This window comes from Oncorhynchus nerka, linkage group LG9a, assembly GCF_034236695.1.
Source record: "Oncorhynchus nerka isolate Pitt River linkage group LG9a, Oner_Uvic_2.0, whole genome shotgun sequence".
In the NCBI taxonomy this organism is placed as follows: Eukaryota; Metazoa; Chordata; class Actinopteri; order Salmoniformes; family Salmonidae; genus Oncorhynchus; species Oncorhynchus nerka.
Window position 1 is genome coordinate 30626700 of NC_088404.1, and position 19725 is coordinate 30646424.

Genomic DNA, 19725 nt, shown 5'->3' on the forward strand with positions numbered 1-19725 from the left:
CTTCAGGACATGGACTTTACAAGGTGTCAAAAGCGTTCCACAGGGATGCTGGCCCATGTTGACTCCATTTTTTAAAATATTTTTTAACCTTTATTTAACTAGGCAAGTCAGTTAAGAACAAATTCTTATTTTCAATGACGGCCTAGGAACAGTGGGTTAACTGCCTGTTCAGGGGCAGAACGACAGATTTGTACCTTATCAGCTCGGGGGTTTGAACTTGCAACCTTCTGGTTACTAGACCAACGCTCTAACCACTCTAACCACAATGCTTCCCACAGTTGTGTCAAGTTGGCTGGATGTTCTTTTCTAAACACCTCTTTTCGCTTTGTCATTATGGAGTATTGTGAGTAGATTGCTTAAGAAATAGTTTTATTTAATCCATTTTAGAATAATGCTGTAACGTTACAAAATGTGGAAAAATTCAAGGGGTCTGAATACTTTTCAAAGGCACTGTACGAAAGCGTCAAGTAGTCTATAATGTGTGCGTTCTGAGGGACCTAGTCCCTTCATGAAAGGAGATGAGACTCACTTATTGTAAGATGGCCGCGCCCAGGGCAGGTTCAGTGAAGGTCAGGGGTCAGCTCCACTCTCGCTATCTGCGTCCTACTTAACACAGGTACTGACAGAAAAGATAGGAGAGAGAGAGAGAGGAGGATCAATACCAGGCAAATGTTGTATGAGACATTTGTTCTACCATTTATGCCGTCAGATTCACATACTGTATGCTATGTTTACTCTAATCATCAGTCAATAATACACACTAACACAATCTGTGTGCAAAATAAAGAGAGAGAATGAAAGACCAATTCTCTAATGGTCCCAACAATGTTGAGTGACTGACAAATGGAAGTTGAAAATCACAAAATCACACACCCATGTCTCTGAGTTTTCATTCATCCCAGCATTATCAGGTTCAAGGATCTCTTCTGTCTTCCAGTACCTGAATGAGGAGTCACTTTGGTCTGACCACCTCCAGGAGTATCTGAACAGGCTGATCAACATCTCTCCTGTCACCATCTTATGGATGTCCTGGTTCTCAGACTGGTTCCTCACACTCACCAGGTCATTGTGATGATTTCTGCAGTTGCTCTGGGCAGCTCTTCACATCTGGGTCTTCTTGACTAGAATGATCTTCTCAGAGAGCAGATGTTCACCCATCAAACACGCAGACAGGAGAATGTTTTGAAAAATGTCATGTGAATGTGTGGTCATTGTTATCTTGATATGTGAGCATGTATTGTACACGTACTGTTTTTCTTGGTTCTCTTTCTGCAGACTGTGTGTGTGTGTGTGTGTGTGTGTGTGTGTGTGTGTGTGTGTGTCTTGCTGGTGGTTTTTGTGAAATCCCCATTCCCAATTAGACTCGCTATCGTAGCAAAGAGCACTGTCAAATGTCTGACTACATTCTACATCATTCCACTTTCCTTCTTGGTCCATCCCCACACAATTCTTTCTACCATACCCATTTGGTTCCCCACTCTTCCAGTTCCAAAACGTAGCCTCTCCATCACTATAGGGCTCATTGCCAATCCAAATCCTGGCTTTTAGAATCCCATGAACACAGGTTTGAACCATAATTGTATCATTATAGTATGTTATATACGCTCTCTTTCTCACATACATACACTGACCTGAGATCAGCAGGGAAGAGCCCCACAACCTCAAATGATCAACCTGCAATAGTAAATAGTGTGGATTAATAATACATTTGCATGACCGTTACTGCATGTTTGGCACTGCAATACTGTTTAATGTATACATACTATCATTTGAAAGTATGTTACAGATTGTAGTTCAACACTTGATGTTGAGGACACTGAAATAGGAACTTTCTGTATTGTCTTTCCTCCTTCACCAACCTCTCTTTTCGCTTACTAAATTCTCAGAATGCATTGCCAGAGAAGATACAATGTTCCTCCCGTCGGACCCTTGCCTGCAATTTATTGTGAGAAGGAAAGGTGAAGAAAAAGGACAGGAGAAATTGAGAATAACCATTAAGAATTAGCCCTTGTCTCTCATTATCAGGTAACTGCCAAAATAAAGGAAACACCAACATAAAGGTTCTTAATAGAGCTTTGTGCCACCATGAGCCAGATTAGCTTCAATGTACCTTGGCATAGATCAGGGATGGGCAACTTTGATGGGGGTTGAGGCCACAGAAAAAAATCTACGTTTTAGAGTTAATTTTGTGCAATTCTATACATTTTGCCAAGTGGTGTAGAGACAATGTTGCAGTTTTAAAGCAAGTTTGCTGCAATTCTGCAGCAACAACAAAAAATGAATGGGGGGGGGGGGGGGGGGGTCTTCAAATAAGTTGCCCATCCCTGGCAATAATAAAACATTGATTGATTATTGGCATCAATTTATGCAGTAATCTTAATGCTACAGTTTGACATTAATAGGATCTCATAATCAATCATTTTTTACATTTTTTTTTATTGAACCTTTATTTAACTAGGCAAGTCAGTTAAGAACAAATTCTTATTTACAATGCTCTCCTAAAGGGGAAAAAAAGGCATCCTGCGGGGATGGGCGCTGGGATTAAAAATTAAAATAAATTAAATAAAAATATAGGACAAAACACACATCACACAAGATTCATATTTACATAGATTCATGAAAATTGCATCACATTTTCCCAAGGACCACTCATTTTGTCACTTTCCCCCACAAGAAAATGTTCCTTGATGATTGATTACATTTCAATATATTCTTACTCTTCTTATGGACCATATGCTAAACCATCACCCCTACTCCTTAGATGGAGTGTTTACCAGAGTTTGACCACTGGTGTGAACTGACCATTAGGATAAAGGGAGTATTTGGTTTCCAGTGGCCCTTGAAGAGCATTCATGCTATCAGGAGTTTGTGTTTGGTTACACAGGCCCTACTTCCTACTGACAGACACTGAAGGTGACTTGAAGGAGGTTTGAAGTAAATGTTCTGGCTGTTGTAGGCCTGTATACACGTTATTCAAATAGAGGTTGTGAAAATCAACCAAGGAGTGAGAACGAAGTGAACTTTGGGATGCTGTACAATATTGCATTATAACTAGCCTTTGTCTTTATTGATGAAGCAACCGGGTTGTACCCTGGTCCAGGTCACATTTATCAACATGGTTCATTCCTGCCCATTCCTGAGTATGGGCACTCACTTTAAAACTCATGAAATTGTGTATTTATATAACAAATTACTTATTTAAAAGAATGTGGTTCAAGTAGAAAAAACACAAGTCGCTTTCGGGGGACAGCTCCCTTGTTACTAATTGGGCGAAACCAATAATTAAAAGGGGTGGTTCACAAAAAATCCTTTAGAATTTCTGAGAAAAGGGATGTGTAACATGTCTAACTTTTTAATATTTATGTTGTTAATTTGGACCTATTACATTTATTACGTTTTCTCGTATTAATGTCAATCGTTTATGTGTATTGTTTTTGTACCCCACCAAAGCAAGGAAGTGCTGCTGACTGTTTCTGCGTAGCAAGCTAGTTTGAAATGGTTGGTCAGACAAAGGCAGCACAGGAAGAATCCCACAACAGAACCGAAATGCTAATAGAAACGTTGTATTTTAATCGATGACACAGAAGAAACAGATACTGCGGTTTTCATAAATACATTTCTACTTTTTGTTTTGAAAATGAACGACCGACTGGATCCGTTTGAAGAACGACAGCGGTCATCTGACTTGAAATTGGGTAGAGTCGCCTGACCGTCACTGTTTTCCGCCTTTAAGTACGCTAACTAACGTTAGCTATCCCAAGTTTTTGTAGGACGTAGCTAGCTAGCTATCTCATTTGATTAGAATAATATCATTATAACCTAGCTATTATAACACAACCTCCACACTTCTTGTTGGACATGCATTATGAAGAGATGGCTGGACTTTGAACAGGTTATTTTCCTGAGTAACATTACCTAATTTAGCTAGCTAACAGTTAGCTAGCCTACTCGAATAAGCGGATACCTGGTTAGTTTTATCTAACCCCTCCCTTTCCAAACATGTTTGAAATGGAAACGCACATATCTGGCCTCTTCCCGGAAATTTTAGCTATAATTTTCAGTTACTTGGACGTAAGGGACAAAGGTAGGGTTGCCCAAGTGTGTGCGGCCTGGAGAGACGCTTCGTATCACAAGTCTGTGTGGAGGGGGGTGGAAGCGAAGTTGCATCTGCGGAGGGCCAACCCGTCCCTGTTCCCCAGCCTCCATACCCGAGGCATTAGGAAGGTCCAGATCCTAAGCTTGCGACGAAGCCTAAGCTATGTAATCCAGGGGCTGCCAAACATCGAAAGCCTTAACCTATGTGGCTGTTTTAACCTCACGGACAACGGCCTCGGACATGCGTTTGTTCAAGACATCCCGTCCTTGCGAATCCTCAACCTCAGCCTTTGCAAACCGATCACAGACTCAAGCCTGGGTAGGATTGCCCAGTATCTCAAAAACCTGGAGGTGCTGGAACTTGGAGGCCTCAGTAACATCACCAACACAGGCCTTCTTCTCATCGCCTGGGGCTTGCACAAACTCAAGAGCCTTAACTTGCGGAGCTGCAGGCATGTGTCAGACGTCGGCATTGGTCACCTGGCTGGGATGACCCGAAGCGCAGCCGAAGGCTGCCTTTCCCTGGAGCAGATGACACTACAGGACTGCCAGAAACTGACAGACCTGTCCCTCAAACACGTCTCCAAGGGACTAGCCAAGCTCAAGGTGCTCAACCTCAGCTTCTGCGGAGGCATATCGGATGCAGGTATGATCCATCTGTCGAACATGAATCACCTGTCAAGCCTCAACCTGCGGTCCTGTGACAACATCAGTGACATGGGCATCATGCACCTGGCCATGGGGTCTCTGCAGCTCTCTGGCCTGGATGTTTCCTTCTGCGACAAGATAGGTGACCAGAGCCTGGCCTACATCGCCCAGGGGCTGTACCAGCTCAAGTCTCTGTCCCTGTGCTCCTGCCACATCAGTGACGACGGGATCAACCGGATGGTGCGCCAGATGCACGAGCTCAAGACGCTGAACATTGGGCAGTGTGTACGCATCACTGACAAGGGCCTGGAGCTGATTGCTGACCACCTGACGCAGCTCACTGGTATCGACCTGTATGGGTGTACCAAAATCACCAAGCGGGGCCTGGAGAGGATAACGCAGCTCCCGTGCCTTAAAGTGTTAAACCTGGGACTCTGGCAGATGACTGAGAGTGAGAAAGTTAGGTGAAAGCCAAACTGGGATGAACTGCCAAGTGGGGTTTTCACTGTAATATTTTTCATCCACAGAGATTACCTGAGCGGAACAGCTCGTAGACTATTACATTATCTTTAATAGCTACAATACTGTGACTTAATTTTAGCAGAAGGAAACACTTTTTAAACATTCACTGTCACAGCAATATTCCACCCCTTATTTTGGTAAAATTGCTTTCTTATTTCAGTGTTAACTATCCTGTCCCTGTATCACATCTATAAGGTTTTGACTAGCTACCTCATCCATTCAAGAAACTGTACTGTCTGGGACACAACCACACTACACAGCATCTTTCCATGCAAAACAAACTCATTTTTAAACTTTCCCTTTAACTGTTTACCAGTATTGATGATAGACATGACTCATGCAAAACATCTCTGTTCAAACACAGTCCTTAACACTGCACAAAGGCGTTAACGCCTTGGATTGAAGTTGTGAGCAGGGGATTTCTTCAGCTGAAGTATTTTGCTTATGTTAATGAAGGTATTTTTTATGAATGGCTGTAGTCCAGAACATTGTACTTCAAATTGAAGTGTTTTGTTTTTTAATTGGTAGTTCCCATTCCTGAGGAGTTACACTGTATCAAACATTGTAATATGCCTTACTCCAGCTTGTCAACATGAACAGTGTGGATATGACAGGGGTAAACTGCCTTTTCCTCCTGGGAACTTTAGAATGGAGAGTGGAAATAGACTTTGGGCTCAATTCAATCTGTATCGCGGAAGTTGTTACAGCATGATTGAAATTTGAAGGCACTGTTCCCACGTTAGTGGAGACTGCATTCACGGTAAACGCTGCAAATGTCGGCACAATCGGAAATAACCTTTAAATCTTTGAGCAATCTAATGCTTCAGCGATAGATTGAATAAAGCCCTTTATCTTGTCTTTGGTTATCAAGAATATGTATTTCTGTATGCAACATATCAATAACCTACATATTTTCTCCTGTAAAGCCTCCAAGGAAAGATATTGGAGTGTTAAGGCTAATTTAAAATGTTTATATTCATACGATAGTGATATTTATTAATAAAAACGCACAATGTTTATTGGGGGGAAATTCTTTCATTTGAGTTCTGTTGTCCAGTAAGTGGTTTACCCATTGTAAAAACAGGGCAGTAGGTGCAGGGTGTTGAGAACATTATTGCTCTATTATATGCCTGGTCCAGAAACAATTATGACCAGATTGACTATAGGTTTGAGGTTGCACAACCAGTTTGACAAAATCGGGCCCTCTGTTTCTATCCCCTTTGTGTGCTGATCTGAACCTGATACATATGTAAGTAAAATGGTGGATTACCACCTACCATGGCGTTAAGAGGAGTTTCTGTCACTGCTTACACACACCTATCCAGAAGTTGAGGGGGGCTTGTCAGTCACATTTGACCTCATCTCCTTACTGGCTTAACAGCAGAACAGGGTCTGAGAGAATGAAAACCATTCTTAGCAATTGAGGCAGATATTAAAATAGAGACAAATGTTACTTAATTCTGCTGATAAATATACACATGATGCTCCTGTAAACAAATCCCCAGAGTCAAAGATTGATAGGATATATTTATTTACATACATATACAAAATGCAAATACTCATCTTTTCTTTTTTACATAGTTTTACTTTTTTTCATCAACACAGAAGGCAGTACATTAACTTTAAACACAAAAAAAAAGTGAACCATGACTTTGGTAGTAGTCGCCCCTTTAACAGCAAGCACTGTTCCAAAATGAAAAATATGAAGTTATCACAGAATGGTGAGTCCACAGACATTAAGGCAAAGGCAGGGATACAAAGGCTAGGGCCCGGTTCCTCCTTCCTAGAATCAAACTATATTCTAATGACCTGGATAGGTGAAAGCTGAGGAGTGGAACCCTTTGGTTTGACCTCGTGATTTTGTCAGGTCAGTCATTACTTCTGGGATTGCCAGGATGTGATTCAAAATTAGTATCATCATAGGGCCTATAGACAAGAGGCAGGATAAAAGAACCTGAACAGTAACCTAGTCTCCAACTCTGGTCCTGGAGAGCAAGCTGATCTGTAGATTTGTATTATTGTTCAAACATTGACTGATTGGCATAGGAATGCACTTTATATAGCAGTTACAAAATGCCAGACTGGCAGAGTGATGTCTGTTCTATACAGTACAACTGTCACTAATCAGGCCACAGGACAAACATGTTTGGAGACCACTCGGTCCTAAAGGGTCAGACTACTATGTGAGAGAACATAAGAGGAACACAGTCTAGGGAGCGTCATTCCCACAAACACCCATTCACATCTCAGACATGAACAAACAAAGCACTGGAACCTAAAGGGGAAAAGGTTTACATATGTGGCAAAAGTGTGTATATAAAAAATGAACAATTTAGAAATAAATGCAAAAAAAGTAGTCTCCATCTACACAGTCACGGTTTGAAAATGTTTGTAGTTAATTTGACACATTAAACGTTTTTGACACATTTCTCCAGTTTTAGCTGAGGACACGATCCACAACTTTGTTCAGAGGGACTTGCTCCTCACGATTCTGTGCAAACATTTCAATGCATATATCCATATGGTCAACATCATACTTTGTATATATATTTATTGAACATGACTTTGCGACTTATGGCAGTACTGTCAAATACATCTTGTCTGCAGACAAATCGAGACACACGGGACTGCACTGCTTTTAGCTTCTCACTTGTGTATTTTTATATATATCTTTTTTAAACAGAATTCACAACATCTTCCACTGGGTTACTTTTATATAGTCACTGCACGTATTTGATGAGTTATTTACAAATGGATTTTAAAAAGTTCAAACCCACTGAGAAGTGACCATCATGTCTTTTTAACTAGGATTCCCTATAATCTCATTACATTATGAACCATATTTAGCTCTGAAGCGTTGGACAGATGCAGTGAACGCGCAACATTTACATCTAAGGGAATGTAATTCAATTTTTAAAAATGAAGCAATTATAGTTTTTAAAAGTCATATCTATAGAAACTTTGGATGAGATCATGTGACTGGTGGATTAGATCTTTATTGATGTCTTATGCCATGCTGTAGCACCAATAGAACTGAGGAATAAAAAAGGTCCCTCATTTAGGTCCAGTACTGATCCCTGTGCACGCTCAAAGGCCACTCTATGGTAGCATCCCAAATGACCCCCTATTCTGTTTAGTGCACTACTTTTGACAAAATAAGTATACAATGTGGGGAATTAGGTATCATTTGGGATGCTGGCTATGACTGAAAATAAACTAACATTGCATACCTCATATAGAAGGGAGTGCTGTGTGCAAAACCATTCAAATCAACTGCTCTCTCTCTCTCTCCCTAACTCGAAAAGCTAGTGTATCTCAGTTTCACATAAATTAGACATTGATGTCAATGGGAAATGTGTGTGGAAATTCAAGTTAGGATTCTTCCCTCTGTCTTAAGAGCCGTTCACAGAACACGCAGTACGTCAGCCATAGCTAAAGCCTTACATTTAGTCAGCAAAACTCAGCTAGGGGTTTCTCGCAATAGATCTAGGTGGGGAGTTGAGGGAAAAGGTTTGTTGTCCAGTAACTCACATAGGAGATTCTGAAGGCCAATCAAAGGAAATAAAATAGCAAAAAATGTGGTTTAAATCACTGGTTCCTAAATATTTTTATTCCACGACACTCCACCATTCAGAAAAAACACTGGTTTAGATTCAAAGAGAAAACAATGGTTGTGTCAGTAGGGATGAACCCAGAGAAAACATTTTGAAAGTGCTACCTGTGTTTTCTCTTTCAAAACGTTTTGGTATGACGTGCCCTACTGAACACAACCCATGACTGACAGGCCGCTACATCCCTCCACCATTAGGCCACTTTGTGGCTGTTCTTCATCATCATCATCATCATGTCCTCAGGCTGGTCAATATCCCCAGGAATGATAATTGGGCATGTGGGGGTGCAGTACAATCGCCCAGTCTTCCCTCTGCCCTGATCATGTGTGAATAAATGGGAGGAAGGTTGCCTGAAGCTCATGCGGGGTCATGAGGTGGTCTGTAAAGGTGAGCGGTCAGCAGGACTCCTCCAGCGCGTTGACCACCTGCTCCAGGATGTCAGGGCAGTAGTCAGCGATCTGCTGCAGAACTGAATTGGCATACTCCTGCAGCTCCCCACTCTCCTTCTCACACAACTCCAACTCCAGTTCCAACTAAGGAAGAGAGATGATGCGTTAGCATACTTCTCCAACCCCACCCCCATTTTTTCTTGAGGCAAATCAAAACATTAGATAACACAGAGTGCAGAAAGATAAAGAGGGAAAGAAAGAGAGGGAACAAGAGAGGAAGGGATAGTCCAAGTCGTTATTAAAAACAACGTTGCACCCTCGCCCGCCTGTGGATATGCTTGTTGGGTTATTTGTAACATACAGTACCAGCCAAACGTTTGGACACACCTACTCATTCAAGGGTTTCTCTTTATTTGTACCATTTTCTACATTGTAGAATAATAGTGACGACATCAAAACTATGAAATAACACATATTACTCATGTAGTAACCAAAAAAAGTGTTAAACAAAATCAAAATATGTTATATTTGAGCCACCCTTTGTCTTGATGACAGCTTCACACACTCTTGAAAAAGCCTTGAATGAGCAGGTGTCCAAACTTGACTGGTACTGCACTTGTCGCCTTAAATCAACTAACTACATTATACCTAAAAACATTTTCATTCTAAATGTAAAAATGTTAGCATGAACAGACAGACTGTGGCATGGAATGTACATCACGATTCTCAGCCAAAGGGACGATTCCAACAGACTAACTAGCAAGCCCTGCTTTTAAGATGCCGAAAAGCTATTGCGTATCATTTTGTTAGTCAGAGAAAAACGACCACCAAATTAAGTTTCATCAACTGCCCAAGGAGAAGGACCAGGTTAGACAAACCTCACGGTTTCAGGCTATTACGTTGCAATGAAAATGGAAAGCTGTGGGGTCTGGTTACTCAATACATTTTTGTTTATATCTAACTAGCTATGTATATTGCATAAAGCTTGCTAGTTAGCTTGTAGTAAGGACTAGTGCACTGTATCCATCCAAATTAAAGCTAGAATATCCTTCTGCAATTGGATATTTATGCAAAACTGGAGATTCCACCAAGTAGGTGGGATTCGCTGTGGGCTACTTGGGGCCATTTGGTAGGGTTGTCTCCCCAGCTGATCTCTGGCAAGTAGAAAGGACATATAGACAAGCCAACAAGAAGCAACTTTTCTAAATACCTAGACCGTTCAAGGGCAGGTAAAGACTGGAAGTAGTTATGCAACATATCTAAGATAATCATTTGCTATTGTGACAGCCAAGTAAGTCAATTACAAAAACGACTGAACAAAAATATAAATGCACCATGTAAAGTGTTGGTCCCATGTTTCAAGAGCTGAAATAAAAGATAGACATTTTCCATACGCACAAAAAGCTTATTTCTCTCATATTTTGTACACACATTTGTCTATATCCCTGTTATTGAGCATTTCTACTTTGTCAAGATAATCCATCAACCTGACGGGTGGCATTTCAAGAAGCTGATTAAACGGCATGATCATTACACAGGTGCACCTTGTGTTGGGGGAAAATAAAATCCACTAAAACATGCAGTTGTGTCACCACACAATGCCACAGATGTCTCAAGTTTTGAGGGAGCGTACAATTGGCATGCTGACTGCAGGAATGTACACCAGAGCCGTTGCCAGATAATTGAATGTTAATTTCTCTACCATAATCCGCCACCAATGTTGTTTTAGAGAATTTGGCAGTTCATCCAACCGGCCTCACAACTGCAGACCACATATATATTAACGTGTGGGAGAGCGGTTTTCTGATGTCAACTTCATGACCAGAATGCACCATGTGGCGGTGAGCTTATGGTATGGGCAATGAACACTATTGCATTTTATCTATGGCAATTTTAAATGCACAGAAATACCATCACAAGGTCCTGGGGCCCATTGTCTTGCCATTCATCCGCCACCATATGTCGCAAGGATCTGTACACAATTCCTGGAAGCTGAAAATGTCCCAGTCCTTCCATGGCCTTTCATACTCACCAGACATGTCACCCATTGAGGCTACTTGGGATGCTCTGGATCGACGTATACGACAGCATGTTCCAGTTCCCGCCAATATCCAGCAACTTGGCACAGCCATTGAAGAGGAGTGGGACAACATTCCACAATCAACAGCCTGATCAACTCTATGCCAAGGAGATGTGTCACACTGCATAAGGCAAATGGTGGTCACACCAGATACTGACAGGATTTCTGATCCACGCCCCTACCTTTCTTAACGTACCTTTGACCAACAGATGAATATCTGTGTTCCCAGTCACGTGAAATTCATAGACTAGGGCCTCATGATTTCATTTAAATTGACTGATTTCCTTATATGAACCGTAACTCAGTAAAATCTTTGAATTTGTTGCATGTTGCGTTTATATTTTTGTTCAGCATACATTTAAGAAAAGTACATGAAGATTCCTTTACAACATTGCCTGCTCTCAAGCGTTATTACTACTTAGAAAAACGTCATACTGTAGGGCTTCCCTCATGCTGGCACTAACATCAGCCATGTGAGTGCTAGCTAGATACCAAGCAGAACATTAAGCTAGTCAAGACCAACAGACTATAATGTTACTAGTGAGTGGAGTTATGAACAGAATATACTACCGCGAGTAAAATGTCTTACATGTGATGAACTGTTTCACACACATAGCTAGTGCCTTCAGAAAGTATTCATACCCATCGACTTATTCCACTTTTGTGTTAGTCTGAATTCAAAATGGAATAAATGTTTTTTTCTCTCACCCATCTACACACAATAACCCACACCCACCCATAGTGACAGTAAAAATATATATATAAAATACAGAAATATTCCATCAGTATTCACACCCTTTTTGCTATGACAGTCAAACATTTTGCTCAGGTCCATTCAATTTCCTTTGATAATCCTTGAGATGTCACTTCGATTTGATTGGAGTCCACCTATGGCCAAATCAATTATTTGGACATGATTTAGAAAAAGACACCTGTCTATTTAAGATTCCACAGTTGACAGTGCATGTCAAAGCAGAAACTATACCATGACGTCCAAGAAACTGTCCTTAGATCTCCAAGATAAAATTGTGATGAGGCATATATATTGGTACGGGTATAAATCTATTTCTAGAGTGTTGAATGTTTCCACCAAACTGAGCAACCGGGCAAGAAGGACCTTGGTTAGGGATGTGACCAATGACCACTGACAGAACTACAGAGTTCCTTGGCTGAGATGGGAGAACCTGCCAGAAGGACAACAGTCTACAGCACTTCACCATTCTGGGCTTTATGGGACAGTGGCCAGACGGAAGCCACTCCTAAGAAAAGGGCACATGACAGCACGCCTGGAGTTTGCAAAAAGGCACGTGAAAGACAGATCATAAGGCAAAGTATTCTGTGGTCTGATGGGAGAAAATTGTAACTCGTTGGCCTGAATGCAAAGCGCTGTCTGAAGAAAACCAGGCACAGCTCATCACCCATTTAACACCATCCCTACCGTGAAGCATGGTGGTAGCAGCATCATGCTGTGGGGATACTTTTCAGCGGCAGGGCCTGGGAGACTGGTAGGGGAACAATTAATGGAGCCAAATACAGGCCAATCCATGATGAGAACCTGCTTCTGAGTGCAAATGACAGACTGAGGCAAAGATTTACGTTCCAACCAGACAAATCACCCCAAGCATACAGCCAAAGCAAGGCTGGAATGGCTTCAAAACAAGAATGTGAAAGTCCTTGAGTGGCCCAGCCAAAGCCCAGCCTTGTGAATCCCATTGAAAGTCTGTGGAAGGACTTTAGGATTGCTGACCACTCCCCATTCAGTGCATTCGGAAAGTGTTCACACCCCTTGACTTTTTCCACATTGTTCATTACAATTTTATTTTAAAATTGATCAAATTGACTAGTCTCCCAGTCCCTGCCTCTGAAAAACATCCCCACAGCATGATGCTACCACCACGCTTCACCGTAGGGATGGTGCCAGGCTTCCTCCAGACGTGATGCTTGGAATTCAGGTCAGAGAATCTTGTTTCTCATGGTCTGAGGGTCTTTAGGTGCCTTTTGACAAACTCCAAGCGGGCCATCAGGTGCCTTTTACTGAGGAGTGGCTTTTATCTGGCCATTCTACCATAAAGGCCTGATTGGTGAAGTGCTGCAGAGTTGGTTGTCCTTCAGGAATGTTCTCCCATCTCCACAGAAGAACTCTGGAGCTCTGTCAGAGTGACCATCGGGTTCTTGGTCACCTCCCTGACCAAGGCTCATCTACGCCGATTGCTCAGTTTGGCCGGACGGCCAGCTCTAGGAAGTCTTGGTGGTTCTAAACTTCTTCCATTTAAGAATGATGGAGGCCACAGTGTTCCTGGGGACCTTCAATGCTGCATAAATGTTTTGGTACCCCTTCCCTAGATCTGTGCCTTGACACAATCCTGTCTTGGAGCTCTACGGACAATTTCTTTGACCTCATGGCTTGGTTTTTGCTCTGACATGAACTGTCAATTGTGAGACCTTATATAGACAGGCGTGTGCCTTTCCAAATCATGTCCAATCAATAGAATTTACCACAGGTGGATTCCAAACAAGTTGTAGAAACATCTCAAGGATGATCGATGGAAACAGGATGTCCCTGAGCTCAATTTTGAGTCTCATAGCAAAGGGTCTGAATACATTTGTAAATAAGGCGTCTGTTTTTTTGTTAATACATTTGCAGAAATGTCTAAAAACCTGTTTTCGCCTTGTCATTATGGGGTATTGTGTGTAGATTGCTGAGAATTTTTATTTATTTAATCAATTTAAGAATAAGGCTGTAACGTAACAAAATGTGAAAAAAGTCAAAGGGTCTGAATACTTTCCGAAGGCACTGTATAACTTAACAGAGCTTGAGAAAATCTGCAAGAAAAATCCCCAAATCTATATGTGCCAAGCTGATACAGACATACCCAAGTCAACTCAAAGCTGTAATCGCTGCCAAAGGTGCTTCTACAAAGTATTGTTGACTCAGGGGTGTGAATAGTTATGTAAATGAGATATTTCTATATTTCATTTCTCCCCAAAATTTGCTATCAAACATGTTTGGGTGAGTGGTGAGTGATGGGTGAGAAAATAATATATTTAATCCATTTTTAATTCAGGCTGTAACAACAAAATGTGGATTAAGTCAAGGGGTATGAATACTTTCTGAAGGCACAATTTCCCACTCTTCCGCACCGAACAGCCTAAAGCTACAGGGCTCTTCTCAAAGGCTCCATTTCCCTACATGGGAGCATTATGAACCATATGTTCGTAGATTTGACTAGGTTACATGTACATTGAACAACACAGCAGCTTTTCGGCATGTTTTGGTATTTCCGTATGAAAAATAAAAGGAGAGCCGCACACTCTAGGAGCTCAGATGCAATCATTTTATAACCTAATAACCAACGTTACGACAGACAAGCGGTCTTCATCAAGCGGTCTGGACCAACTCACTGCACCAACGTAAAAGAGCCAACTTCATCATACCCTGATGAAGACAGCTTGTCTGTCGAATTGTTGGTTATTAGGTTATAAAATTATTGCATCTGAGCTCCTAGTGTGTGCGGCTCTCCCTTTTCTTTTTCAAGTGTTCTTCTCCGCTAGCCAGCATCTCGCCGAAACAGGTGTGCTTTTCTTTCGCTTCCAGATTAGTATTTCTGTATAACAAAAAATATACAGAAATGACAGGCAAAAATATACAATGACAGGCAATGAGAAATAATGTTTGGTTTTCCGCAATTTGTGGGCGTGGTCGAGGGGAATTCCTTCTTATGACATTAAATACCGACTGTTACCTGCTCCAGAGTCAACTTGTGTAGCTCCTCCTCCCAGGCTGCTGGGTTGGCGTGGTGATAGTGGGCGGGCGGGGTCAGGTCACTGAGGATGCTGGGGTCTCGGTCGTGGCAGAGGTCAGTCAGGTGGTCGATGTAGAGCTTCAGCTTACTGCGATTTTCACTCAGGGACAGGAGAGGGGGGATCATCTTGAGGGGACAATGGGAAGGGGGAGAGGAGAAAGAAAGAAAGAAATGAAGGAACCAGTTGGATAAAGGAAGAGAGAGAGAGGTCCCAGTGTGTTTTCAGAGGCTTAACCATGCTAAACCAAAAGCATGGAGCATGCAGAAGGAAGAAGAACCAGGCTGCATCTCACATGCATTAAGGAGATGGGAATGTGGAGTATGATATGTTGGACAGAAGTGTGTCCTGCTGTGTTGTGTGTGTGTGTGTGTGTGTGTGTGTGTGTGTGTGTGTGTGACTATTTGATTTACTCAGTTGTTCACAGACACAAGCTACAGTATGTGGTTGGCAGACAAACACTGAATGCGTTGCCATAACTTGACAGAGCACCATTACCATGGTAACACATTAACAACAGTGATAACATTCCCACAGAAATTACAAATGTGAGAACAGACAACATGTACCAAACACTGCATGGACCAAAGTAAAATGGTGAGAGGAGAAACGGATGACAAGACAAAATGGAGGAGCAGAACTAACACACTGAACGATGGAGTAAGAGAAAACATGCCAGGGAGGAGGTGAAGAATGGACAGATGACTGGCGTTCATTCATGCTCACCCTTCTGAACAAATTGGCAGAGAGAGAAAGGGGAGGAGGGCACAGGGTTGGCTATGCCCAGATACCCTCCTCATCATCCTATTGGACAGATGGTTTAGCCAATTGCAGCATTAGAAAAGAACACTTGGTTAGTAAAAGGGCACGGGACAGAACAAATAGTGCGAGAGATAACGCTTAGGTTTAGGTGCTGAAGAAAGATTCAATTGTTTATATTAGGAGTGATGATTCAATTTCACTTTAGGGACAGAAAGACAGTTGACATGACTTCATATAGTGGAGAAAGAGAGCGTATTCTGGTTAAGCTGCAGATGTGTTATCACAACAACACATTTGATCTAGATATATAGGATTATGTTTGGTTGACTGGGTACTCACCTGATCTGGAGAAGGTTTGTGATTGGTCTGGTCGGGGGCGGTCTTCAGGTGGTCGTCCCCATAGTTGTCTGCCATTAGCTTCATACGGTTCTGAGTCTGAGAGAGCGAGAAAGAGGGAGGATGGAGGAGAAAGGGGGAATAGAGGAGAATGTGGAAAGGATTTCAGGGAGAGAGACTTAAGGAAAACATTTTACCAGCATTTTAGTGTTCCCTACCTGCTGTTTGAGCTGTTGTACCAGACGGTCCTTCTCTCTCTTCAGCAGAGCCACCTCATCCTGCGTCTTCTTCTTCTTGGACGATGACAGCTCCAGCAGGGCGATGTTGGCATCCTTCTCACTGATGGCTGCCAGCAGCGCCTCCTGTCTGCACCGAGGAGGAATTACAGGGTGGTATTTCAGAATAATGAGTCATCTACACGGTGCAGGATATTCTATTACCTGGGAGTTTTACAACATTACCTGACTGTAACATGTTTGTTGACTTGGTAAAGTGGGGGGGTGGAAACAGTGTATGTTTGTCTTACTTCATCTCCAGCACCTCCTCCAGGTGTTTCCTGCGTTCAGCCCTTAGCGTGGTCAGATGGGCCTCCTTCTCACACAGGGACTGCTGGGTAGATGACAGCTTGGCCCTCATGGACTCCAGCTCCTGTTTCACCTTCTCCATGGCGCCCAGCAGCTCCTCAATCTGCACACACCATAGAATGAAGATAGTACAAACACACGAGCAGAGAAAGTGAAAATGTATGAGACGTGTTCATCATTCAAAGACAAACTGTACAGACCAATTTTGATGAACAGTCAATCAAAGGCACTCTAAAGAGGGAGGGCCATCAGAGGTTGTATGTTATTGAAAACATGGCTCTATCCAGAAGAAACCCCTAACCCTTAGGCACTAGCCCTTACACCCTAGCCAGTGGTAAAAAAAAATACTTTAAAGTACTACTTAAGTCGTTTTTTGGGGTCTCTACTTTACTTTTTATATTTTTGCCAACTTTTACTTCAATACATTCCTAAAGAAAATAATGTACTTTTTACTCCATACATTTTCCCTGACACCCAAAAATACTAGGAAAATGGTCCAATTCACACACGTATCAAGAGAACATCTCTGGTCATCCCTACTGCCTCTGATCTGGCGTACTCACTAAACACAAATGCTTCGTTTGTAAATGGAGTCTGAGTATGCCCCTGACTATCCGTTAATGTAAAAAACAAGAAATGTATTTTATTTATTTAGCCAGGCAAGTCAGTTAAGAACAAATTCTTACGTGCCCTACCCCGGCCAAAACCTAACCAGGACGACGCTGGGCCAATTGTCTGCTGCCCTATGGGACTCCCAATCACAGCTGGTTGTGATACATCCTGGAATCGTACCAGGGTCTGTAGTGACGCCTCTAGCATTGAGATGCCTTAGACCACTGCGTACTTTTGACACTTAAGTATATTTAAAACCAAATCATTTTTACTCAAGTAGTATTTTACTGGATGAATCTCACTTTTACTTGAGTCATTTTCTATTAACATATCTTTACTTTTACTACAGTATGACAATTGAGTACTTTTTCCACCACTGCCCCTAGGAACTAGTGTAAATCTGAATGGATGGATGGGTAATAGACCAGCAATATGGTGAACAGGGCTAGGCAACTCAATTCAGCTGTAGGTTGGATTTTGTCGGATCGACTGGTCAGGGGTCGGAACATAATTATAATAATTGACCACAACTTTTTTTTTTTAAATAGTGGGAATACTTGGTGAACAGATTCTCATTTTTAGCTGAAAACGTTTGACCAAAAACTAAAATCCTTTCATAAAAAATAAATACTTTGCTGTGTGGTTTTGCCGATCCCTTGGCCATGGTTTGTTTCTGGACCCAACGCCACTGAGGAGACGGATGTACAACAAGGGGCTCCAATGACAGCTCTAAACAGCACTAAATATACTACTCACTGTGGTACTTTCATTTACCTGGCATTTACATCGAAGTCACATTGTTAACAGTACAACTCAATATGGCTAAATAATAACTATTGAATTATCTGGGGTGCATTGTAAATACTAAATTATACCATCAATACACATGTTAGTATAATCATGGATTACCAACTAGTTGCAGATTGACATTACTAGAAATATGTACCACCAATATTAAAATCTGCACACCGGTAATAAAATACAAATAATAATACAATTTCTTTTTAAAAATCGGCCGATATTGGCCTTTTAACTCTATAAATCGGTATCGGACGTTAACTCCACCGATATTCAATGAATATGATGAAAAAAGTGAAGCTCATGCTTTTCTGAACACTGGCAGCCATTCTCATGTTGTGTCATTGACACAATGTATGAAATTAACATTTGAAGCATTTGAAGCATAGTTATTGGACATTTTATGAGAATTCAGTGTGGGAAACACACCTTTTCGATTTCCCCGATGTAAAACAGTATATCTGCAAATATATCGGTACGTTTTGCCTCCTAGACATCGGAATAGAGCTCCCAAAATAACATGGGTCAGGCTCTAACCAGAAGGTTCTAGTTTAGTTGACACCATGTCATTTCAAAGGGAATAGTAGGTAAATGGTACATGATAACATGGTCTAAAGAGCTACTACTGATCCAAAGGGTGAAATACAACAGAGGAGGATCATTACGTCATACCTTAGACCACTTAAAGTGGGCGTTGTTGGACTCATGCATTGGTTTGTGTGAGTGCTTCTGAGAGGCAGTGAGTAGCAGAGATAAAACAGGAGAACATTAGAGATAAGAAAACTGAGAAAAGGAGGGATAGCAGGGAGAGAGTGAAACGTAGCAAACAGGGCTGACAGAAGCCGTCTGTGTGTGTGTCTGTGTTCGTGTAGCTTTGTACGTGTATGTGTGTGCGCACTTCTCAAGCTGTTCTTTTAGTGTGTGCGTTTGTGTGTCCACTTGTGTTGCATGTGTGTGTATTTGTGTTGCAAGTGTGTGTGTGGGTGCGTGCATGTGTACTTCTGTTGTATGTGTGTGTATTTGTGTTGCAAGTGTGTGTGTGGGTGCGTGCATGTGTACTTCTGTTGCATGTGAGCGTACCTGTTTTTCCTGGTGGTTCCTGGCAGCCTCCTCCTGTGCCAGCACCATCTCTCTTTCCGCTGTGATCTGAACACTCTCTCGCAGAGCCTCCTCTAACTCCTCGATACGTTCCGTCTTCAACCGTAGAGAGTCCTGGAGGGGAGAGGAAGAGAAGAGGACAGGAGGGGAGGGGAGAGGAAGAGAAGAGGACAGGAGGGGAGGGGAGAGGAAGAGAAGAGGACAGGAGGGGAGAGGAAGAGAAGAGGACAGGAGGGGAGAGGAAGAGAAGAGGACAGGAGGGGGAGAGGAAGAGAAGAGGACAGGAGGGGGAGAGGAAGAGAAGAGGACAGGAGGGGGAGAGGAAGAGAAGAGGACAGGAGGGGAGAGGAAGAGAAGAGGACAGGAGGGGAGAGGAAGAGAAGAGGACA

General features: G+C 42.1%; 2 protein-coding genes across 3 annotated transcripts in view; one reads left to right on the top strand and one right to left on the bottom strand.

Moving 5' to 3' along the window:
* Nucleotides 1-3452: 3452 nt before the first annotated feature.
* Nucleotides 3453-6284, top strand: LOC115134730 (F-box/LRR-repeat protein 14-like). The gene has a single exon (XM_029668919.2). The coding sequence runs from the start codon at nt 4000-4002 to the stop codon at nt 5209-5211; it is 1212 nt and encodes a 403-aa protein (XP_029524779.1). The 5' UTR covers nt 3453-3999; the 3' UTR covers nt 5212-6284.
* A 495-nt stretch (nt 6285-6779) lies between these two features.
* The window catches only part of LOC115134172 (ELKS/Rab6-interacting/CAST family member 1-like), a 50307-nt gene continuing 37361 nt past the window's right edge, over nt 6780-19725 (bottom strand). Inside the window, exons 15-20 of one of the 2 annotated variants that reach the window (XM_029667878.2) lie at nt 19319-19450; nt 16771-16931; nt 16463-16610; nt 16248-16343; nt 15089-15274; nt 6780-9409 (exon numbers count right to left, since the gene is read on the bottom strand). In XM_029667878.2, the coding sequence (XP_029523738.2) occupies nt 9272-9409; nt 15089-15274; nt 16248-16343; nt 16463-16610; nt 16771-16931; nt 19319-19450 (861 nt within the window). In that variant the 3' untranslated portion in view covers nt 6780-9271. The other variant, XM_065022475.1, reaches the window with a different exon arrangement.

Bases quoted from the DNA above. Each gene is read 5' to 3' on its own strand.
- LOC115134730 (XM_029668919.2), top strand. From the start codon at position 4,000: ATGTTTGAAATGGAAACGCACATATCTGGCCTCTTCCCGGAAATTTTA.